The 26,154-nt window shown below is 43.0% G+C and overlaps 1 protein-coding gene across 1 annotated transcript; it reads right to left on the reverse strand.

The window, feature by feature from the left end:
* Positions 1-558: 558 nt before the first annotated feature.
* LOC124662876 (protein BLISTER-like) lies at positions 559-14,242 on the reverse strand. The gene is made up of 13 exons (XM_047200658.1): positions 14,159-14,242; positions 13,169-13,802; positions 12,526-13,070; positions 11,718-11,837; positions 11,072-11,137; positions 10,352-10,462; positions 3,014-3,090; positions 2,709-2,776; positions 2,251-2,364; positions 1,987-2,162; positions 1,815-1,883; positions 1,186-1,341; positions 559-933 (listed from the first exon to the last, which is right to left on the reverse strand). The coding sequence occupies exons 1-13, from the start codon at positions 14,240-14,242 to the stop codon at positions 856-858; spliced, it is 2,298 nt and encodes a 765-aa protein (XP_047056614.1). The 3' UTR covers positions 559-855.
* Between the last annotated feature and the right edge of the window lie 11,912 nt (positions 14,243-26,154).

Genomic DNA, 26,154 nt, shown 5'->3' on the forward strand with positions numbered 1-26,154 from the left:
AATAACGCGCTATTTCTCCGCTAATACCATGCAATAGCATATTTGGAGGGTCTACGCTAAATTTTAGTAATTTTGCAAGCTATAGCGCTATTTGTGAAATAGCATAATATATCGTAGTAAAACTTCATAGCCTTAGCGCGCTATTTTTTCAATCTAAGTTGCTTTCACTTTTTCGTGGTGATGAACTACAATATGTTGATCCCTTTTCTAGATTAGAACCTAATATCGCTAATGGTGATGATTCTTAATAAAGAATTTATATTATGTTGTTGCCTTGTGGAATACTGATGGAATACTGACGTTAGCCTTCTGAAAAATTAGAGATCTATTTGTTGTATGTGGTTATGTATGTATGATTCAGTCATTTTTTGGACTAAATATCTAACCTTTTTAGCGAAATCCTTTATTTTTAGACTATATTTAATATTTTTTCAAAACGCTATTTGAAATATAGCACGAAATTAGCACGCTATTTTAAACCTTGCAAATCAGAGGTCAAGATGAAGCGAACTAACACAAAGAAAAACATACACATACTGAGTTTGGTAAAGAAAGGAATGCGAGAAAGACAGTCGGTACAACCTTTACTGAATTACAACTTTTACATATCCACCCCAACCCATGACGACAAAATATAAGATGGGAGGAATGTATTCTTGGACGCTATTCTGTCTGGTGCCTGTCAATACAATGTTGTAGCTCCAACTTTTTCATTTCATTTTCTGTAGAAAAAAGAATGGTTACATCAAATCGCTCCAATATACAGCTTCTCAGGATGCTATGACCAAAACCGGGCAAAAGGAAAAATATATAAATGAACAGGCAATATATGGTATACTAAAACTTTCATTTCCACTAGAGGAGTTTGCTGGTACGACGCTTTGGCCCTCCAGGAAACAGCTTCATAATCCAGCCAAGCACCCGATCGACAACCTAGATAGTATTATACGTCAGTGGCATATTAGATGAACTGTTCAAGGCAAATCTGGATATAACACCAAAGTATATTTCACAGAATGTAATGCGTCGATAAAGGCAGTCAAACACCTAGAACACATGTTAGAGTAGATATAGTGTTGTGACCTTTAGAAAAACTAAAAGGTCAAGGTGACAGTACATAAGAAAACTCTGAAAGACCCACTATCAGCTCTGATGTTGGATGTTCGATGATAAAAACTGTATTACCTCGTCTCCTTCATCAGCATACATTGTTGCATCATTGATGGACCGTGTGTCAACCGGTTTTGCAAGGACATTTTCGTTAGCCATTATTTGAGAAGTCAACAGTTCAAGTCTCTGTGTCTGGCTCTCCAGCTTTTGTGTTAGATCCCTGTTCAGCTCCTTTAAGACAAAATAATAACTTGAATAAGATTGATGCACTGTAACAAAGTAATACAGGTGGATCTTGATTGAAATCTCGAGCAGTAAAAAGGTTATTGAAATCCATAATAGAGTCCAACCACAACGACCGAATTAATTATCCTCATCGAGAAACTTAGACTACTAAATAGAAAAGATTTTAAAATCATGGCATGGGTCTCCTTTTTTTCTTTCTTTAGAGTTTTCTATATGCACAATTTCTCGATGTTTCGACGAGAATTTCTTGACTTTCCATATATAGAAAGAGATAGACTATAAATGACATCTCTTATGTCAATAAGACCAAAGGGATGGATATTAAATGATAGGAAGTGCTAGGCTACAGGCCTGGTGTAAAAGTACCTAGGGCTTAATTATCTCATATTGTAAGGCATCTCGTCAACAGAGGTTGGAAGAACAAATTCGCCGCATAACAATTAAGAAATGAACAATACCTTCAGCTTGGAGCAATTGGATGACTCGATCCTCAATCCTCGCAGTAGCTCTTCTCTCTCCACTGCTAACTGCAATTTAATAACATTGTTGAGACCAAAATTTAGTCAGCTAAGGTTGTGTGGGAACAACTGATTGATGTCAGAAATTAGCCCTAAAAACTTGAGGGGTTACCTCCGACATCAAGGAGTTGATGTTATCAATCATTCTAAGCTGGTCGTCTGGAATGCTAGAAGACGGCTCCTCGAATGAAGGAAACTCAGATATATTGTTGGACCGCGAAATAGATGTTCCAACATCTTGTAATTGGTCACTGGTACTAGTCATTGCTTCTGAAGAGCTGCTTTCCCCTGTATCCAAATAAACATTTTTTGGCGTCAGTCAGGAAAGTAGTTGTCATAGATGGGATGGGCATAAAAAGACAGGGTAATACCACACCTAAATCTTCCGTCGCGGTTGATGCATCTCTTTTGTTGACTGGTAGTTTCCCTATGGCATTTACCTTCTCACTCATAGGAATGTTCCTCAATTTAGAGTGTAGGAGCTTCTTTTCTGTCCGAACGCATTGATAGTACAGTCAAATTGTGTGGCAACAATTGCATATACAGGTCATGTCTACAAGCTACCTGTCTTATTACAACCACAGAAATATCTAGTTCAATTTTCATTAGTAGAGAGCAAAAGAAAGTAACACAAAGGTGTATGACGCTAAAATAAACAAAGTAGCTAGTGATTTTCTAGGGTTGACCAAAAATAAAAGGTCCAGTAAAAATGTGTCTGAATGTCTTAAACTACAGTAAATAGCTATCACCTCCATTCCAAAATATAAGCCTTTTTAGATATGTAACTTAGCTTTCTAAAAGGGCTTATATTTTAGAACAGAGGTAGTAATATACCTTCTTGAAGAGCCTCGACAGTAGATTGAAGATGTTGACGTTCCTTCTCTAGACTAGAAACTTTGCGCCTATGTAAAGTAAGAGAAGAACTTACTGTCAGTATCCTTAACTAGCAACCATGCTTTGGGAAGTCAACATATGATTTTCATATTTATTTGCACAGACTTTTCCAGAAGCATTCATGTTTTTTTCTTAGGTCATCATGAAAAACAGGAGAACTCCCCTATACTCTGAATCTTTCAAAGAAGCTGCATTCAAAAAACTGCAGCATGCAAATTAGAAGATAAATTTTCTCAAAACCATACCTGTATGAAGAAATCTCTGAATTTAAACCCTCCACTTCCTTTTCAAGTTTCAACTCATTTGACCTCAGCTTAAGAGCCTACAGAACATACAGATATATCAAACTGACAAGCACTGAAGTTTTAAAAATCATGTAAAACCATGTTGTGTGTGTGTGGGGGGGGGGGGGGCATAGGGCCAGCTGACAGCACAGAAGATGGTGGCACTAGCTATCATGTAGTTGTGGACAGATATAGGAGTACTATCAAGTAGTACATCTAGCTATCATGTAGTTGTGGACAGATTAGACAGTTACCAATTAGAGATTGAGTTTGTTATTTCTAAATCTACACCCATCCCGTTATATATAGGCTAGGCGCTTGTTCATATTACTGAAGCAACAAGAAACCAATCTAATTCTCCCCAAAATTTCTGTATCTCACCTATTCAACTATCAAGGCAACTCCAGCCAGATACCCTCCTGGTGGTGTGTTTACCACATTGTGCACCTTGGTACACAACAGTTCAATTCAGGCCAAATGCTGGAACAAAACCTTGAGGCAATACAATGAACATAAGAAAACTGGTATAGTGAGGCCAGGTAGCATATGCAGTCGGTGTGTGCACCTGGCATGCAAGCAAAATTTTCCAGAGCTACCAGAAAATGAGGTGTACTCATTAGTCACGGTGGGCAAAAAAGCCGAAACCCAAGCCCTGAACCCGAATCGGGACCCAAATTACCCAAATCCTGAAAATCAGGTGGCAACTTCAGAAACGTGAATTAAATTCGGGTGTAGGCCTCGGGGACCCAAACAGCTTGTTTAACCCAAACTTGGGCCAAATCCTAGCCCAATCCAGCGGACTAACCTCCACGTCCTGCACTGCCCCTGCACCCCAGCCCAGCAGCCCACTCCAACGCACACCCATCGCCGACCTTTCCCTGGTCAATCACTCCATATCGCAATCCTAACTCCCGCACTGCCTCACAAAGCCACTCCCCGAGACCCAACTCCCGCACTGCCTCACAAAGCCACTCCTCGAGACCCATATCCCCACCTGGCCGCTACCGCTGCCTGCGTCCACGACAAGTCGCTATCCGACTTCTTCGCATCTCGGCGCCCTGCCCGCTAGCGGCAACGGGAGGCGCTACTTCCTTCCTCGACAGTGCGCTGGGCCTGCCGCTGCGCCAGCCTTCCTGATACGGTGGATCCAAGCCAATCCACCTAAGTTGATGCCCGATCTTTCACAGCGAGAACCTGGGGTAGAGAATCCTCCCAACAACGCGATGAACGCAGCCTGGAGAAGAGGGAACGAATCCAGCAAGCAACGGATCGATGAACGATACGCCTTAAACTAAGAGCTAGATAATACTTGATGAACACAAGAACCTTCGCAGCGGATAATAGTATAGATAAACGGCAGCGCCGTACCCCCGGAGGGATGATACACGTGAACACACGCAACTAGGTATAACCTAAACTTTAGACTAAACTTTTACTACCTAAACCCTAGCCGCCCCACCTCCTTATATGAGGGGGAGGTGGCCGGCCAGCCCTTGCTAGGCTGGGGCGCCCCTCTATGGGCCTACCTAACTTGGTTGGACAGGCCCAAACCAAGACTGACTCGATTTATTAAAAATCCCTAATTTGCCAATATATGACAATTACAAAAACTAAGATAACTAAGCTGGTGGAGTCCTGAATCTAGGCTCCACATAGGCCTCCATGTCCGTATCATCCTCCCCCCCTTCAAGAAGCGTTGTCCCCAACGCGTGAGGGTCTTCTGAAAAAGGTGACGTGATATGAACATGACACGTCCTCGCCGTCTTCAAGTCTTGCTTGCCTTCCACACCACATCCTCCCTCGCGGCCTTCTCGACTTGATACAGCACTTGGCGCCTCCTTTCTTCTCCATATGAGCTTGGACTTCGGCGCCAATTCCTTCTTCTTGCGAGGTTTTGATGGACCCTTGTGGCGCTGCACATGACCCTGCACAAGATGTGTAATTCCTGGGCCACATAGATGTCTCACACGTCCATCCTTGCCTCGATGCATCCGCGGTGACGCGGAAAACTGGACTGCAGTACTCCTAGCACGGTAGTGCCGCTGCCCACCATCTCCACTGACGCGCTCGCCTCCCACTCCTCCCACGCGCATCTGCGCCACATGTACTGAAGCATCATCAGCACAAACATCATCAGTCTGCATACTAGCATCAACACAAACTGGAACTGTAGCACATGCTGCAACATCCACATCAACAACAAGTGTAGCTTCATCCGGCTTGTCACCAACAAGAACTTGCTTGTCATCTACAGGCTTAGCTGAAACATCACCAACATCAATGCTCGGAACATCATGCACCTTATGCTCGCACATTAGGCTTGTGCAACTTCTCCTTACGCACCACTAACTCCACATCGGACTTGATATGATCATCACTCATAGGCTTCAAAGTCCGCTGTTTGCCACCATGCATAAAAGAATATGTATTTGCTCGCCCGAGCATGTGTCACATTACGATCATACCGCCAAGGACGCCCAAGTAGCAATCCACACACCTCCAATGGCAACACATCGCAATCGATCTCATCAACATAGTCATCAACCGTAAATGGCACACGCACCTTATGAGTAATCTTCGAGCATACCACGGCTATTCAACCACTCAAGACGTTTAGGTTCAGGAAGACGCCATGTAGACAACCCCAATGCTGCCACCATCGCCTTGCTAATGCCATTAGTACAGCTACCACCATCAATCATCAACTTGCAAGCCTTGAACTCCACCGCTGAACCTTGTCAACTGTCTTGCAAGCATCTCCTTGTACCTTCTTGAGTTGCATATTCAGCCCGCTCAATGGTACATCCGCCTCAACAGTCACAGTAGCGCTCTTGGTATCAGAGGGAACAATCTCCTGAATAGGAACTATGCACTTGTCCACTTCCTCTATTGCATGCACAACTCTGGACGACTGCTTACGCTGCTGCAATGGTAACCCAAAACCACCACGAAGAAACTTTTTGAAGTCCGCCCAAGTATAAGCATACTCGCCTCTATCAACGGCATCATACCAATATATGTCCAACTCGGCATCCACACGCCCGTGAGCTAGAAGACGAGCATCATACCCGGTGAACTTCCCTTTGTAGCGACGACATCGTTGGAAACCCAACTCCATGTACTTCTCCCAATCCTCGTCATTGCTCAATTGTCGCGTCATGGCATAAATACCACTTTAGTCCTGACACACAATGCGGTACGTCCTCCCAACGGCGGATATCAAGGTAATCATTGAAAACATCACCGGATTTCGTGCCACGTGAACACCGTATGCCACACACATCGTCTCCAAATGAAGCAACAACAGTAGTAGCATCAAGGAGCATCGCCGGAGAAACAAGAGCAGTAGCTAATATTGTCGAAGAAGCAACCGCAATAACAGGAGAAACCGCCGGAGGAAAAACCGCAGAAACAGACGACGTCCCGGTCCAGGGCCCGGTTGGACCGGCCTCCGGACCGCCGGTCCGGTCCATCGGCCCGATTGACCGGTCGCCAACCGGATCGGCCGCCTCGTACGGAGCAAAACCGGAAATCGGCGAATTTGCGAACTTCCCGGTTGGGCGCCCGGTTGACCGGGTTCTATGCCAGGCAGCCCGGTCACTGGCCCGGTCGACCGGATTTCCGACCAGATTTTTCCTGGTCGCGAAATTTCGTCTTCTTCCCGATTCTGGTCGCGATTTTTCGCGATTTTGACCTCCGAAACAGCCATGGATGACCTCCAAACTATGCCAAACTTCCTCCAACCAACCTCCTTCGACCGAGAGCCAAACTCCTCCGATCTTAGAGCCAATCTTCTCCGATGCAAACCGATCAAAGAGATCGATCAACAACACCTCGCCGTGAGCAACCCAGAAATCTGATACCACATGATACGGTGGATCCAAACCAATCCACCTAAGTTGATGCCCGATCTTTCACAGCGAGAACCTGGGGTAGAGAATCCTATCGCTTATGTGCTCTTGGTAAAGCATGGGAAAAATATCACATACATGATGGGTTCTTGTTTAGAGCTAACAAACTATGTGTTCCAGAATCGTCTGTGTGTTTGCTCTTATTGCAGGAATCACATGCTGGAGGTTTGATGGGTCACTTTGGGCGTGAGAAGACGCTACTCATGCTCGCCGATCATTTTTATTGGCCAAAGATGAGGCGGGACGTGGACGAGTATGTGAAAAGGTGCATTACTTGCAACAAGTCCAAGTCCAAGTCGAAGCCTCACGGTTTGTATACTCCATTACCGGCACCTACTACACCTTGGGAAGATATTAGTATGGATTTTGTGTTGGGTTTGCCGCGTACTAAGAGAGGCCATGATTCTATATTTGTGGTAGTGGACGATTTTCTAAAATGTCACACTTTATTGCTCGCTACAAAAGCGACGATGCGTCGCATATTGCTAACTCTGTTTTTCGGGGAGATTGTTCGACTACATGGAGTCCCGAAGACTATTGTTTCGATCGTGATGTGAAGTTCATGAGCTACTTCGGAAGACACTTTGGGGAAAGTCGGGGACAAAGCTACTGTTCAGGTACTACTTGTCATCCTCAAACCGATGGTCAAACCGAGGTGGTGAATCGAACCTTGTCACAACCGTTGAGATCCATGATCAAGAAGAACTCGAAGGAGTGGGAAGAGTGTTTGCCGCATGTGGAGTTTGCTTACAACAGGGCGGTACATTCTACCACGGAGCTGTGTCCTTTTGAGGTGGTGTATGGTTTCAAACCCATTACTCCACTTGACTTGTTGCCTTTGCCCATACATGAGAGAGTTAATATGGAGGCATCCAAGAGGGCAGATTTTGTGCGTAAGATCCATGTGAAGACTAAAGAGTTGATCGAGAAGAAAGGCAAGAGCAATGCCTGCAAGGATGAACAAGAAGCGCAAAGAGATGTTGTTCAAGCCTCGGTGATATGGTCCGGGTACATTTTCGCAAGGATAGGTTCCCGAAGGCTGCGAAAGTCTAAGTTGAAGCCTCGTGGTGCTTGGTCCTTACAAAGTGCTTGCCAAGATCAATGACAATGCATACTCGATAGATCTTCCGAGTTGATGAGTTTGGTGTCGGTAATTCTTTCAATGTTGCCGATTTGACACCATATGACGGAGAAGACCTTGGAGCGTCGGGGTCGACGCCTTTTGAAGGGGGAGATGATGAGGACATCCCTACCTCACTACTACCTCCGTCATTAACAAATGAAGATGAACTCGTTGTGAAGCTCAAGTCCAATGAAGTTCGGATTGGACCAATTACAAGAGCCCGTGCGAAGCTACTTAAACAACAGGTGAACTTGTTTCTAAACGATACTTTGATTGATGAGAACTTTATACTCGCCTAAGTCCTATTACTTATGTATCATCGGGTATCAAGAGGAGACAAGCATCGCACGAGGAGAGAAGCAGTTGGACATGAAGACGGACGTCAAGAGGGCCGTGAAGCTGGACATGGAGCTGGACATGAAGATATCTCATGGACGCGCGAGAGGAGAAGAAGAAGTCCAGGCCGGTCCAGAACCCGGTCAGACCGGCCCCCAGACCGGCCAGCCCGGTCCCTGGCCCGGTCGACCGGTCGTAAACCGGAGGGAGCGTATCGTACCGGACAGAAACCGGAAACCTCGCAGTTTTCCGGTTTCCGACCGGTTGACCGGACCACCGACTGGACCGCCCGGTCCACGGCCCGGCTGATCGGACCACGAGACCGGACCGCCCGGTCCACGGCCCGGTCGACCGGATCCCGCACCGGACCGGTCCGAGTCCGTCTCGACCGGATCTATTCGGGTCGGTTATTTTTGTATCTTTTCGACCGGAACTCGTCCGGACACCTATATAAGTGCCCATGACGCCCCCTAGTTGCTTTAGACCACGTTTAAGATAAACCCTAGTTCTTAGTTGTTTGCTCTGCAAAACTATTGAATTCCCTACACCATATTGCTTGGATATTGTGTAGATCCTGTTTAAGTCTTGTGTGATCTGCTTGTTCCATTGGGAATTAGACGGTTGCAACTTACCGCTTCGTGGTCGACGGCTACGTGCGCAAGTGTGTGGAGTTGCGAATATCTTGCGGGGTTGAGAGTCAGTTGCATTGGCGACGGGGACCAATCGAGAGATCTCGTTGCGTCATACAAGTTATCATCCACTACATCGTCGTGTTTCTCCGCTGCCATCACCCCGTGATCATCATCACCACCGTTGCTTACTGAGAAGATCGGGCCACCCCTTATCATCTTGGTATCATAGCCATATCGATTCTGGAACACATAGTTTGTTAGCTCTAAACAAGAACCCATCATGTATGTGATATTTTTCCCATGCTTTACCAAGAGCACATAAGCGATATGGTTCAGCAAAATCATGATCAGTAGCATACAAACTATGTGTTCCAGAATCCTCCCAACAACGCGATGAACGCAGCCTGGAGAAGAGGGAACGAATCCAGCAAGCAACGGATCGATGAACGATACGCCTCAAACCAAGAGCTAGATAATCCTTGATGAACACAAGAACCTTCGCAGCGGATAATAGTATAGATAAACGGCAGCGCCGTACCCCCGGAGGGATGATACACGTGAACACACGCAACTAGGTATAACCTAAACTTTAGACTAAACTTTTACTACCTAAACCCTAGCCGCCCCACCTCCTTATATGAGGGGGAGGTGGCCGGCCAGCCCTTGCTAGGTCGGGGCGCTCCTCTATGGGCCTACCTAACTTGGTTGGACGAGGCCCAAACCAAGACTGACTCGATTTATTAAAAATCCCTAATTTGCCAATATATGACAATTACAAAAACTAAGATAACTAAGCTGGTGGAGTCCTGAATCTAGGCTCCACATAGGCCTCCATGCCCGTATCACTTCCTTGTTTACCGCCAACCACCAACCACCTCTCGGCCTCCTCTAGATGTGCTTCCGCATCTAGGGTAGAATCTTCTAGAGGCGCTGCTCCAGTTCGGATAAATCGGGAAAACCAAACCTGAATTTCCGTGCACCCGATTTGTCGTGTTTTGATAATTTGGGGGAAAAATCGTGTGTCAGATCTGAAAATCCGAACTGTGAAAAAACGACCCGAAATTTTGGGTAAACCCCAATGCCCACCATGACTCATTAGTAAGATGTGATGAACCTGGCTACTAAGGCCAAGACTTCCAGATGTGGGTTATGCAATGTGCTACAGTTGGGTTGGATATTTTCTATTACTTGAACAGTTCCCACAAATGATCTCAAATAGCATCAACCATAGAAGGGTACGTCAACTTGAAAGAGTGAATGCTATTTCACATAAGCAATTGAGGAGATAGCAAGGCACCTTATCTTCCAATAGAATGACTTCTGCTGCAAGTACTTTCCCCCTCTCGTCTGCAGCATTGCATTCTAGTTGGGCATTAGCATATTCCGTTCTGATGGACTCAAGTGCCAGCTGTTGTACAAGTAGAGTTGGAAATAAATTAACAAGGATTCTTACAAGGTAGTAACTGGAACATTTAAGGGTACCAAGGGGAAGAGAAGGCATTGTATAAAACTATCATAAATACAATACTGAGATACACTATACTAACATTGAGCACATACACCAGAGATCATCGTCAACTCAAACATAGCAAAAGCAACTCCATGCATTTAGTGACAAGGTGTTCATAGCAAGCAAACGTGATTCTAATATCCAAACAATTCATCAGCATAATGTAGCCCGCAGGCCTGCCAAAAAGCCAAATCCAAGCATATTGTGCACCTAGTATAGAGAACATCCCCTCAAAAAAAATCTAGTACACTCCCTCCGTCTCAATGGAAGAGGCGCCCTTGTTTTGTGTGTCCAAACTTTGACCACAAATTCGACCAGTTAAACATTTGTTGATTGTTACAAAAAATTATATCATGAGAAACTTTATTCAAAAACGAATTCAATGATATAACATGCGGAATAACAACGCATTAGCATGTTAGGAAGTTCTGACTGCAAATTCTTAAAACCGGAATCACTTTCAAATACACATACTTAAATTGCTGGAAATGACGGAGGAGTCCTAACCAGTTGAGCTTGAATTTCATCCTGCAACCTCTCCATGTCAGATGTCAACTGGCTGATAACATGTGCCTGTTATTTGCAAATGGAAAATAATGCATAAAGTAACTAAAAATCACAAGTAAATGATAATTTATGCAATGTTTACTGTCATTTATTTAAGAGTTATGATCCATTGATCAAGCAGCTGACTACAGTTTGGTTCAATCTTACTTACTTACATATTTCGATCTCGTTTCACGCCTAGCGATGTCCGGATGTGACTTCAGTTTTTATTTTGTTTACAATATGCTCTTATGCCCCATTTTTACAGGTAAATTTTGTGCAAATACTTTACTATAAAATTCTGAATCAGGCTACATTTGGAGTTCACTTCACTGCCATGTTGTGCTAGTTGAATAAGATATCTGAATGTGGTGGAACACTGGGACCGAATACTAAAATTTGACAATAAATTCACTATGTCCTATCAGAAGCTAGTAACTAAATCATGTTAGCCCATTTCTCTGTTAGTACTATGATGATGTGAAAACATCAGTGATGGATTTTTCGCAATCATAAATGATAATCTTCGCGAACTGTGACGGCACCATATTCAACTTCCACCTATTGCAAGAAAACCTCCGCAAGAAACTTTTGAACGTGCACATACCTGTTGGTTGAACTTATCTGTTAGCGCTGAGTTATCTGTGGCCAAATTTTGCGCTAGTTCTTGAGATTTCTCTAGAGTCCTTTGTAAGGAGAACTTCTCTGTCGTCAAATCCTCAATGAGCTGGCAGCCAAATCAGAGCAGCTGTGAGCACTACACTGAATGACCTAAATAACAAAATGTGCATGCTAAATTGCTAACTGAAAAAGTACTCTATCTAGTAAACAACCATCAAGTCATTCATATCTACGTGATAGGTATGTCAGAAACTTTCACGATTTTTTTTTAATATGCCAAAATGTACATGTCCAAGATTTTGGTCTTAATTTGATTGAATATAGTATGTCTCGTGACAAGATGGGATATCCTATTACAGCACATGGGATTATGTGAGAGTTAGAAATCTGAACTAAGGAAATACACCAATGAAAAATTACGAAATGACAAGACACGGACAGAAAAGTGGGTGTATAAGGTGTGAAGCATATATGTGGTGTGAGAACCTTCCAGAAAGATCATTGGTGGAAAGATGATCTCGCATACAATCTTTGGTTCAGTTCAAACAGAAACTATACCAGCAGTTCAATTAGTCGCCACTTGGTGTTTCATGCTTAACTAATTTTGAGTATCCCTGGCATTGAACCTAACAATACTAAGTAAACATCCGTCTGTATTTTGTCCGCTGAAAAAATTGCTAGACAACTCTGGTCCATATAAGAATATTATACTATCCTAAGGAAAGTACAGATACTGACAAAACAGAAGAGGAAAGTACAGGTAACAAAAAGATATTGGGGATGGTATTCCTCACCTGCTCTAGTGTTGCAAAACCATCATCTTTCTCATGAGTTGTGAAATTTTGGAACATTTGATTACCATACTGCAAACTTTTTTCATCTTTCGAAGGCAAGGAAACAGGAGGTATGGAATTGTCATATAGCCCCTTGTCATTAGTATATTCTTGCCTTCCTGCTATAACAGAATTATCCACAACAGTGCTTTGTGTGGATTGCTGATTTGGCTGCTGAAGAGCAGAACTTTCAGAATTTAAACTGCTGAATAGCTTATTGTTAGCTTTTGGAGGCTCCCCATATGGAGCTTCTGTTGGAAGAGCTCTTTGTACTCCAATAGAATCAAGAAAAGATGGCCGGGATCGATTGTATGCAGTTGGATAAGCAGTTGACATAAAAGAATCCTGTTTATCAGTAGGTGTGGTATCTGATGCATTCCGAAACATTCCAATATTTGCATCATGATCTACACCATCAGCGACCATAGAACTACTGAAGTTACTGCGATAGTCCCGGTTGCTGGCATATGCAGAGTGTTCTACTTGGGAAGAGTCTTTGGAGGTAGCTGCATAGAGGGAAAAACAAAGGTTAAAAGATCTGCATAGTCAAGGAAGTTATCAGGTACTGCAACCAAAAGAAATGAAAATAAAGGCTCCAATGTACCTCGTAAGCGGCCGAAGATATCATTTTCTGGGGAGTAATCCTGAGAGTAAGTTCTTTCGGGCTTCCCAAAAAGGCTGCCAGATGAAAATGAACTAGATTGTTCAGTACCATGTACTTGACTCAAAGATGAATTTCCTCCCCAATTCGGCAAGACCTCCGCAGAATTAGAACCACTGTTAGTGTTTCCAAATGCACTTGATTCAGATGCTAAAGGGGCATCCTTGTCAGGACTGGTCTCTGCCCTTTCACGGGCAGCATCGCCTCTCCAGTCATCATGATGCCCATTAACTAGATCGGAGTAGCTCAAGTTTCCATAAAACTTACTCCCTCCATCAGCAGTACCATCTTGCAGGTGACCAGCGTTACTAAAATTAGCTGACGCATTCACAACAACAGGACCATTTGACAGAAACTCCTCGCTTCTGGAAGAGCTCGTCGGGCCATTCTCATAGGCTGCAGATGGCGCAGATGATGTGCTTGGTTCCAAATCAGACACCGGGGCTTCTCCTGGGATACCATTATTGGAATTCGGCAGGGGGTTCTCCACTACACTGGGAGCAGCCGCCGCTGCCTGGTCTACAACGGTGGTGGCCTTCTTCGCGGCCTTCTTTTTCTTCTTTCGGAACTCCTCTAGCTGGTTCAGAAAACAGGACAGTGTCATTCTTCTGGGACAAAACGTTTACTGGAAATTATGCTGAACTAGCATTCAAGATAAGTTTGACAAACCACAGCTAGATTTCGATAGTTTCGTACTGAGTGTGGCGTGATGGGAAGCGAAATTACATGCCATTGGGCTTCTCTACGTTGAGCTAAATTGATTGATTGAAGTACAATTGCAACGCCAACTTGCTAAGCAACGCAACACCTCAGATTATTATCATATAACACCAGTCGGGTGGAGGCCAAAATGGTGCTGATTAGCAGCAATTGTGGGTGACCGACAGCTACGTCTATTATTTCCCACAAGCAACAGGCAGGCAGCAGACGTACCGCTTTCTTCCCGGCCTGGCGGCTCGCCTCGCGCGACGACGGGGCGGCGGCGGTGGAGGACGACGACGCCTGCGCCGACGCCATGTCCACGCACCCGGCTCCTCCCACCAGCCCAACCCAGCCCAAGCCAAATCTCGGCGAGATCTCCGCCAACCGCCGGCCGGCCTGTCCAGCCTCCGCCGCCGCCGGCAGCGATCGGGCCCGGTGGAGGGGCGAGATCTGGCGACGGGGTCGGATTCAGGATTGGGATCGGGGAGGGAGGATTCGGGGGGATTCGCGCTTCCGCTCGGCCCCCAAATATTTTTGGGCCTCGGCTTCGCCTTCCTCGTCTTCCCAGGCTTATTTTTGGTTTGGTGCGTGCTTCGTGCTGCGCTGCCTGCCCTCGTGGCCGGTCTCTGTGGAGTCCGACCATCTTTCTTTTCTTTTTTGCGACTTCCTGCTGCTGTGCCGCTGTTGCGTCGTCGCTGTCGCACGCTAACGCTACGCTTCGTGTTGGTGGTATGGTTTTTTTTTTGTCGGCGACTCCTCACTCACTCGGTGTTGTTTTGTAAACATCGTACACTCATGTGCCATGTCGAAAAAGAGAACTTGTATCCATGATTCCATGAATGCCAAGGAGCTAAGAGCATCTCTAGTCACGTTTCCAAAACGATCACTAAACGTCGCCGGATCGAGTGTTTGGGGATGTCAACGCTTCGTGCCGCGTTTGGAGCGCGTCGCTCCCCAAATGCGCCCCCAAACATTAAAATAACTCGTTTTTATTTTTTTTATTTTTATTTTAATAAAGAGAAGGAACATTACACAAACTACTTTGGAACACGGTTAAAACATTGCAAAATGAGAAAACCTAATTAGTGAAACTGGAAAATCCAACTGGTTGTGAGAGTGTCCGGTTGTTGTTCTTCGATGCGCAGGAAGAACATCCAGAAACCTACACTACTGGCTTCAATTGACTGGCGGTCATCTTCCGCAGGATGATAAATACCGCCTTGATTGGGAATATCTGAGGAAGGTTTTCTATCTCAAGTACTATACTTCTAAAGAAGCGTATGATGATCGTTGTCATATTTATAACGTTTGGTCTTATGTTGGAGAAAGTATTGCTCAAGTTTGGGGGACATTGAATGAACTCATTCGTAAGAATCATTATCATGGTATTCCTGAAAGCATTACATCAATCAACTTCTATCTGAGATTACCTCGGCATCTTAGGAACTTTCTGGATAATTCCTCCGAAGGAAGTTTCACTAGTAGAACTCAAAAAGAAGCAACGGATCTATTGGATACCATTTCTAAAAATGTTGATGCTTGGAATCTTGATAAAGGTAATGAACCCCGTTTTGAATATGAATATTCGTGTGTAGAGAAATTCTCTACTAGTATATTGTTTAAAGAGCTAATTAACAGGTTTGGACTTGATCCTCATGTTTTAGTAGAAGTTACAAAATCTTTTGCTAACCATCTGAATGTCCCTAAAAAGGATTTGATGTTTATGTTGATCCTTATAAATACTCTACAGTTGTTCCTAAAGTTGTGAAACAGGCTAATCAAGTATCATCTGTCAAAATTGAAGAATATGTTGAAACTCCACCATAACAGAGTGAAGGAAAATTTACTCACTTCTGTTGCAAACAAGAGTGCTAGAAGATGTACTGGACCATATGAAGAAATTGAAATTCAGCATCAAATTTCGGCCATCAAAGAACTAAATGAAGAAACTCATTGTGGTGTTTATTTATCTGAAGATTTCACCAAGGTAATTCAATGTAACACCACTAAAGTTGGTAAACCTATTATATCATGTGTTATTGGAACTTCATGCTATCATGGTCTATGTGATATTGGAGCAAGTATAAGTGCGATACCATATTCTCTATATCTTAAAACCAAGTCTGGCATTAATCCCATACACATGGAATAGACATGTATAACTATCCAACTTGTTAATAGAGAGTATATTTTTCCTATAGGTATGGTTAGAGATGTTGAAGTATTAGTTGGAAAGATCAAATACCATGCAGATTTTATTGTGCTTGGTTGCTCCCAAGATTCATTTTGTCCTATCATATTTGGTAGCTCATAGGCCAGCTGTTGGCTATTCACTTGATGACTTGAAAGGTACAACCCCCGCTTTATGCGTGCATGAAATTAACTTGGAAGAAGATGCAAAGCTTGTTGTTGACTATTAATGTTGTCTTCATCCAAAAATGAAAGAAATGGTAAGGAAAGAGGTGTTATCACCAGATTTTGGCTAAATCAGGAGGTGGGCCGCGATCAAGATGGGCTTGGAAGATTACACGTGGAAGATCTCTGAAGCGGCCTTGCTCGGAGAATTTGAGCTAGATTGACCATGTATCTTTAATTACGATAGATTGTATCTAGATTAAAAGTTAGAGTTTATCTCGTGCACGGTTTAGTGCACACCCACATTAGAAAGTCCCCTGGACTATAAATATGTACCTAGGGTTTATGGAATAAACAACAACCAACGTTCAACCACAAACAAATCTCGGCGCATCGCCAACTCCTTCGTCTCGAGGGTTTCTACCGGTAAGCACCATGCTGCCTAGATCGCATCTTGCGATCTAGGCAGCGACAAGCCTGCCCACGTTGTTCATGCGTTGCTCGTACTGAAGCCTTTTTGATGGCGAGCAACGTAGTTATCTTAGACATGTTAGGGTTAGCATTGTTCTTCGAATTACATGCTTTCGTAGTGCAACCCTTGCATGTCTAGCCGCCCTACACCTATCTTAGGTGTAGGGGCGGCACCCCGCTTGATCATAGTTTAGTAGATCTGATCCGTTACGGTTGCTCCTTGTTTCACCAAGGATTAGTTTAACATCCGCAATAGTTAGGCCTTACAAAGGGTCGGAGGATCCGACGGCGTGTAGGGTGGCGTTTGCTAGCCCTAGAAAGGATGTTCCGAGGATCAACCTCGTGTTGGTTTTTAGGCCTCGTCTAGGATCGGCCTACGGTCACCGTGCGCGAGCGCGAGGCCCGGCCGTGAGTAGGATGATCCGATTATGCGGTGAAAACCCTACATCGTCGTGGATCTCATTAGCTTTATCTTGATCAAGCAGGACCACCATATATTCGGACACCCCGTCCGAATCATGGGTGGATCGGCTCTTTGAGCCGATTCACAGGATAACCCGAGAGCCGATCGAGGCTCGTATTTAACGTTTACGTGTGTGCCCTGCAGGAAACTAAGCGAGGCATCATCCACACCTTCCCGACCGGTATAGGTCGGGTGGCACACCCTTGTGATAAACATCGGACGTGCGACCAGGAGGCTTTGCGGGCCGTCGCTCTGAGGGACTGGGGCCAGCCGCAGCCCTAGTTGTTCCCGGCTCTACTGTGCTGACCGTCTCTGCCCGCCAGGGGGTTTCTGACGTCAACAAGAGGTAATCAAACTCATCGATTCAGGTATTATCCATCACATATCTGATTGTAAATTGGTAAGTCATGTTCATTGTGTGCCTAAAAAGGGTGGAATCATTGTGGTTCCAAATGATGAAAATGAACTTGTAGCCCAATGTATTGTTACTGGTTATAGAGTGTGCATTGATTTAAGAAAGCTAGACAAAGCTACTAGTAAAGATCATTATCCTTTATCATTTATTGATCAAATGCTAGAAAGATTATCTAAACACTCACACTTTTGTTATCTAGATGGTTATTCAGGTTTCTCCCAGATTCCGGTGCACAAAGATGATCGGGAAAAGATAACCTTCATATGTCCCTTCGGTACTTTTGCTTATAGGAGAATTCCATTCGGTTTGTGCAATGCTCCCATTACCTTTCAAAGATGCATGAATGCTATATTTGCTGATTATATTGAGAAATTATGGAAGTATTCATGGATGATTTTTCCGTGTATGGTACCTCTTTCATAGTTCCTTGCTCAATCTTAACAAAGTTTTGCAGCGTTGTGAAGAACAACACTTAGTCCTAAACTAGGAAAAGTGTCATTTCATGGTGACAGAAGGTGTTGTTCTTGGACACCGAGTTTCAGGAAGAGGAATTGAAGTGGACCGCACCAAGATAGAAGCCATAGAGAAGCTACCATACATGTGGGATATCAAAGGTATAAGAAGGTTTCTTGGACATGCAGGTTTTTATAGAAGATTTATCGAAGACTTTTTCAAAATATCAAAGCCTCTAACTAACCTTCTGCAAAAAGATGTTCCATTTTCTTTTAATGATGATTGTGTAGAGTCTTTTATTGTCTTAAATAATTCTTTTATAAAGTGCTACTATAATTCAACCTTCTAATTGGCAGTTTCCATTTGAAATCATGTGGATGCTAGTGACTATGTTGTAGGTGATGTTTTAGGCCAAAGGGTTGATAAGAAACTTAATGTCATATACTATGCTAGCAAAACTCTTGATGGCGCTCAATGAAATTATGCTACCGCTGAAAAAAAGAATTCCTAGTTGTGATATTTGCATGTGATAAGTTTAGACTCTGTATTGTAGACTCTAAAGTCATAGTACACTCTGATCACTCTGATATTAAATATCTTATGAACAAGAAAGACGCTAAGTCTAGACTTATTAGATGGGTTCTCTTGCGACAAGAATTCGACTTGCGCATTGTTGATAGGAAAGGTGAGGACAACCCGGTAGCTGATCACTTATCTAGAATGGAAAACATTCTAGTAGATCCTATTCCTATTAATGATAGCTTTGCTAATGAACAACTAGCAAACATTAATGTATCTAGTGCTATAGTAGCCTCCATGTGGTTCGCTTATTATGCTAACTTCATTGTTGGAAAAGTTATGCCACCACACTTCACTTCCCAACAAAGAAAGAAATTCTTTATGATCTTGGACATTACTTTTGGGATGATCAACTCCTTTATAAGAAAAGTGTAGATGGTATTGTTAGACGTTGTATGCATGAATTTGAGCAGCTAGATATCATAAAAGATTGTCATAACAGTCCTTACGGAGGACATCGTGTAGGAGACTGCACAACTGCAAAAGTATTACAATATGGTTTTCATATGCCTACTTTATTTAAAGATTGTGCTAACTATGTTAAAACTTGTGACAAATGTCAACTCGTTGGAAACATTGGTAAGAGAAATGAAATGTTTACGAACTATTCGCTGCCTCTTAAACCATTGGATGTATGGGGATTGATACGTCTCAAACGTATCTATAATTTCTTATGTTCCATGCTACTTTTATGATGATGCTCACATGTTTTATACACATTATATGTCATATTTATGCATTTTCCGGCACTAACCTATTGACGAGATGCCGAAGAGCCAGTTGATGTTTTCTGCTGTTTTTGGTTTCAGAAATCCTAGTAAGGAAATAATCTCGGAATTGGACGAAATCAACACCCAAGGTCTTATTTTTCCACGAAGCTTCCAGAAGACCGAGGGAGAAACGAAGTGGGGCCACGGGGCGCCGCCACACTAGGGCGGCGCGGCCTAAGGGGGGCCCGCGTGGCCCTAGCGTGTGGGGCCCCCGTGCCTCCTCCGACTCTACCCTTCCGCCTACTTAAAGCCTTCGTCGCGAATACCCCAGTACCGAGAGCCACGATACGGAAAACCTTCCAGAGACGCCGCCGCCGCCAATCCCATCTCGGGGGATTCAGGAGGTCGCCTCCGGCACCCTGCCGGAGAGGGGAATCATCTCCCGGAGGGCTCTTCATCGCCATGATCGCCTCCGGATCGATGTGTGAGTAGTTCACCCCTGGACTATGGGTCCATAGCAGTAGCTAGATGGTTGTTTTCTCCTCATTGTGATATCATGTTAGATCTTGTGAGCTGCCTATCATGATCAAGATCATCTATTTGTAATGCTACATGTTGTGTTTGTGGGGATCCGATGAATATTGAATACTATGTCAAGTTGATTATCAATCTATCATATATGTTGTTTATGTTCTTGCATGCTCTCCGTTGCTAGTAGAGGCTCTAGCCAAGTTGATACTTGTAACTCCAAGAGGGAGTATTTATGCTCGATAGTGGGTTCATGCCTCCATTGAATCTGGGACGAGTGATGTGAAAGTTCTAAGGTTGTGGATGTGTTGTTGCCACTAGGGATAAAACATTGATGCTTTGTCTAAGGATATTTGTGTTGATTACATTACGCACCATACTTAATGCAATTGTCTGTTGTTTGCAACTTAATCCTGGAAGGGCTTCGGATGATAACCTGAAAGTGAACTTTTTAGGCATAGATGCATGCTGGATAGCGGTCTATGTACTTTGTCGTAATGCCTTGATTAAATCTCATAGTACTCATCATGATATATGTATGTGCATTGTTATGCCTTCTTTATTTGTCAATTGCCCAACCGTAATTTGTTCACCCAACATGCTATTTATCTTATGGGAGAGACACCACTAGTGAACTGTGGACCCCGGTCCATTCTTTACATCTGAAATACAATCTATCGCAATACTTGTTCTTTACTGTTCTTCGCAAACAATCATCTTCCACACAATACGTTTAATCCTTTATTTATAGCAAGCCGGTGAGATTGACAACCTCACTGTTACGTTGGGGCAAAGTACTTTGATTGTGTTGTGCAGGTTCCACGTTGGCGCCGGAATCCCTGGTGTTGCGCCGCACTACATTTCACCAGCAACAACCTTCACGTGTTCTTTGACTCCTACTGGTTCGATAACCTTGGTTTCTTACTGAGGGAAAACTTGCTGCTGTGCGCATCACATCTTCCTCTTGGGGTTCCCAACGGACGTGTGTCTTACACGCCATCAAGCATATTTTCTGGCGCCGTTGCCGGGGACCTGAAGAAAAGTTACTCCACAAAGATTTCTAACTCCCACGTCAACTGCACGCCAGGATATTTTCTGGCGCCGTTGCCGGGGAGATCAAGACACGCTGCAAGGGGAGTCTCCCACATCCAATCTCTTTACTTTGTTTTTGTCTTGCTTTGTTTTACTTTATTTACTGCTTTGTTTGCTCTCTATATCAAAAACACAGAAAATTAGTTGCTAGTTTTACTTTATTTACTGTCTTGTTCTCTATATTAAAAACACAAAAAAATTAGTTACTTGCATTTCCTTTATTTATCTTTTGTTTATTTCATCATGTTTCCTCCTAAGTTCACTCTGAAAAAAATACCGGTAGAACAAGGGTCTATCATTGGAAGAGATAATACAGAAGAAATTTTCACCCATGTTAGTATGGATGAAGATTTTGAAGATATACCATTATTAAAAGTTGCTCCTACTTATGAAAGTGCTTCTGCTCGTTTAGTACACATGTTGGAAACTAGATTTGTTAATCTCAATCCCATAATGCAACATATGTTTCTTACACTTTCTGATATGGAGATGGGAGAAAAGAGAGATTTTGTTTTAAAATTCCTTGTTAGAGAATTTGAAGATATAGCTAAAGAAGCTAGAAAAGTTTTTATTAAGCATAAGAGGCTTGGTTTGTTCACTGATTTTAAAAGAATACTTGAAAAGATGGACATGGATATAATAAAGTACACTAATAATGTTAATGATAGTGGGGAGATTAAAGTACCGATACCTAGCAAAGCTCCTAGGAATGCATGAAGCTCTAGAAAATAACTATGCTTGGCTTGTTCCTGAAAATTTGTTTGATGAGAATAGTGATGGCGTGTAACTCACACGTTCGTTGGGAACCCCAAGAGGAAGGTATGATGCGCACAGCAGCAAGTTTTCCCTCAGAAAGAAACCAAGGTTTATCGAACCAGGAGGAGCCAAGAAGCACGTTGAAGGTTGATGGCGGCGGGATGTAGTGCGGCGCAACACCAGGGATTCCGGCGCCAACGTGGAACCCGCACAACACAACCAAAGTACTTTGCCCCAACGAAACAAGGTGAGGTTGTCAATCTCACCGGCTTGCTGTAACAAAGGATTAGATGTATAGTGTGGATGATGATTGTTTGCGAGAAAACGAGTAGAACAAGTATTGCGATGAGATTGTATTCAATGTAAAAGAATGGACCGGGGTCCACAGTTCACTAGAGGTGTCTCTCCCATAAGATAAATAGCATGTTGGGTGAACACATTACAGATCGGGCAATTGACAAATAGAGAGGGCATGACCATGCACATACATGATATGATGAGTATTGTGAGATTTAATTGGGCATTACGACAAAGTACATAGACCGCTATCCAGACATGCATCTATGCCTAAAAAGTCCACCTTCAGGTTATCATCCGAACCCCTTCCGTATTAAGTTGCAAACAACGTGACAATTGCATTAAGTATGGTGCGTAATGTAATCAATAACTACATCCTCGGACATAGCATCAATGTTTTATCCCTAGTGGCAACAAGCACATCCACAACCTTAGAACTTTCTCGTCACTGTCCCGCATTTAATGGAGGCATGAACCCACTATCGAGCATAAATACTCCCTCTTGGAGTTAAGAGTAAAAACTTGGCCGAGCCTCTACTAATAACGGAGAGCATGCAAGATCATAAACAACACATAGGTAATAGATTGATAATCAACATAACATAGTATTCTCTATCCATAGGATCCCGACAAACACAACATATAGCATTACAGATAGATGATCTTGATCATGTTAGGCAGCTCACAAGATCCGAGAATGAAGCACATGAGGAGAAGACAACCATCTAGCTACTGCTATGGACCCATAGTCCAGGGGTGAACTACTCACTCATCACTCCGGAGGCGACCATGGCGGTGAAGAGTCCTCCGGGAGATGATTCCCCTATTCGGCAGGGTGCCGGAGGCGATCTCCTGAATCCCCCGAGATGGGATTGGCGGCGGCGACGTCTCTGGAAGGTGTTCCGTATCGTGGCTCTCGGTACTAGGGGTTCGCGACGAAGGCTTTAAGTAGGCGGAAGGGCAACGCGGGGGGCCACACGAGGGCCCCACACACCAGGGCCGCGCGGCCAAGGGCCAGGCCGCGCCGCCCTGTTGTGTCGGCGCCTTGTGGCCCCACTTCCTTTCCCCCTCGGTCTTCTGGAAGCTTCGTGCAAAAATAGGACCCTGGGCGTTGATTTCGTCCAATTCCGAGAATATTTCCTTACTAGGATTTCTGAAACCAAAAACAGCAGAAAACAGCAACTAGCTCTTCGGCATCTCGTTAATAGGTTAGTGCCGGAAAATGCATAAATACGACATATAATGTGTATAAAACATGTAGATATCATCAATAATGTGGCATGAAACATAAGAAATTATCGATACGTCGGAGACGTATCGGCATCCCCAAGCTTAGTTCCTGCTCGTCCCGAGCAGGTAAACGATAACAAAGATAATTTCCGGAGTGACATGCCATCATAACCTTGATCATACTATTGTAAGCATATGTAATGAATGCAGCGATCAAAACAATGGTAATGACATGAGTAAACAAATGAATCATAAAGCAAATACTTTTCATGAATAGTACTTCAAGACAAGCATCAATAATTCTTGCATAAGAGTTAACTCATAAAGCAATAAATTCATAGTAAAGGTATTGAAGCAACACAAAAGAAGATTAAGTTTCAGCGGTTGCTTTCAACTTATAACATGTATATCTCATGGATAATTGTCAACATAGAGTAATATAACAAATGCAATATGCAAGTATGTAAGAATCAATGCACAGTTCACACAAGTGTTTGCTTCTTGAGGTGGAGAGAAATATGTGAACTGACTCAACATAAAAGTAAAAGAATGGTCCTTCAAAGAGGAAAGCATCGATTGCTATATTTGTGCTAGATCTTTGGTTTTGAAAACATGAAACAATTTTGTCAACGGTAGTAATAAAGCATATGTATCATGTAAATTATATCTTACAAGTTGCAAGCCTCATGCATAGTATACTAATAGTGCCCGCACCTTGTCCTAATTAGCTTGGATCACCAGGATTATCATCGCAATACACATGTTTTAACCAAGTGTCACAAAGGGGTACCTCTATGCCGCATGTACAAAGGTCTAAGGAGAAAGCTCGCATTTGGATTTCTCGCTTTTGATTATTCTCAACTTAGACATTCATACCGGGACAACATAGACAACAGATAATGGACTCCTCTTGAATGCATAAGCATGTAGCAACAATTAATGTTCTCATATGAGATTGAGGATATATGTCCAAAACGAAAACTTCCACCATGATTCATGGCTTTAGTTAGCGGCCCAATGTTCTTCTCTAACAATATGCATGCTCTAACCATTTAAATGAGTGGTAAATCTCCCTTACTTCAGACAAGACGGACATGCATAGCAACTCACATGATATTCAACAAGAGTAGTTGATGGCGTCCCCAGGAACATGGTTATCGCACAACAAGCAACTTAATAAGAGATAAAGTGCATAAGTATATATTCAATACCACAATAGTTTTTAAGGCTATTTTGTCCCATGAGCTATATATTGCAAAGGCGAATGATGGAAATTTTAAAGGTAGCACTCAAGCAATTTACTTTGGAATGGCGGAGAAATACCATGTAGTAGGTAGGTATGGTGGACACAAATGGCATAGTGGTTGGCTCAAGGATTTTGGATGCATGAGAAGTATTCCCTCTCGATATAAGGTTTAGGCTAGCAAGGTTATTTGAAACAAACACAAGGATGAACCGGTGCAGCAAAACTCACATAAAAGACATATTGTAAACATTATAAGACTCTACACCGTCTTCCTTGTTGTTCAAAACTCAATACTAGAAATTATCTAGACTTTAGAGAGACCAAATATGCAAACCAAATTTTAGCAAGCTCTATGTATTTCTTCATTAGTAGGTGCAAAGTATATGATGCAAGAGCTTAAACATGAGCACAACAATTGCCAAGTATCAAATTATTCAAGACATTTTAGAATTACTACATGTAGCATTTCCCAATTCCAACCATATAACAATTTAACGAAGAAGATTCAACCTTCGCCATGAATACTATGAGTAAAGCCTAAGGACATATTTGTCCATATGCAACAGCGGAGCGTGTCTCTCTCCCACACAATGAATGCTAGGATCCATTTTATTCAAACAAAAACAAAAACAAAAACAAACCGACGCTCCAAGCAAAGTACATAAGATGTGATGGAATAAAAATATAGTTTCAGGGGACGAACCTGATAATGTTGTCGATGAAGAAGGGGATGCCTTGGGCATCCCCAAGCTTAGACGCATGAGTCTTCTTAATATATGCAGGGGTGAACCACCGGGGCATCCCCAAGCTTAGAGCTTTCACTCTCCTTGATCATATTGCATCATTTCACTCTCTTGATCCTTGAAAACTTCCTCCACACCAAACTCGAAACAACTCATTAGAGGGTTAGTGCACAATAAAAATTTATATGTTCAGAGGTGACATAATCATTCTTAACACTTCTGGACATTGCACAAAGCTACTGGACATTAATGGATCAAAGAAATTCATCCAACATAGCAAAAGTGGCAATGCGAAATAAAAGGCAGAATCTGTCAAAACGAACAGTTCGTAAAGACGAATTTTAAAATGGCACCAGACTTGCTCAAATGGAAATGCCCAAATTGAATGAAAGTTGCGTACATATCTGAGGATCACGCACGTAAATTGGCATATTTTTCTGAGCTACCTACAGAGAGGCAGGTCGAAATTCGTTACAGACAAAGAAATGCATTCATTGCGCAGTAATCCAAATCTAGTATGAACCTTACTATCAAAGACTTTACTTGGCACAACAATGCATAAAACTAAGATAAGGAGAGGTTACTACAGTAGTAAACAACTTCCAAGACTCAAATATAAAATAAAAGTACTGTAGTAAAAACATGGGTTGTCTCCCATAAGCGCTTTTCTTTAACGCCTTTCAGCTAGGCGCAGAAAGTGTATATCAAGTATTATCAAGAGATGGAGCATCGATATCATAAGCTCCCCCATCTGTAGTGGTACTAAGGGCTTTGTCAATTTTAGGCCTATAATAAATTTTTTTTGGTTTAGGCACTTTAGAAACATACATAAACTTTTGCTCCTTACCCACATAAGCTTTCTCCTTAAACTTAAGAGAAGAAAAGGTTG

The sequence above is a fragment of the Lolium rigidum genome, chromosome 6, assembly GCF_022539505.1.
Source record: "Lolium rigidum isolate FL_2022 chromosome 6, APGP_CSIRO_Lrig_0.1, whole genome shotgun sequence".
Lineage (NCBI taxonomy): Eukaryota > Viridiplantae > Streptophyta > Magnoliopsida > Poales > Poaceae > Lolium > Lolium rigidum.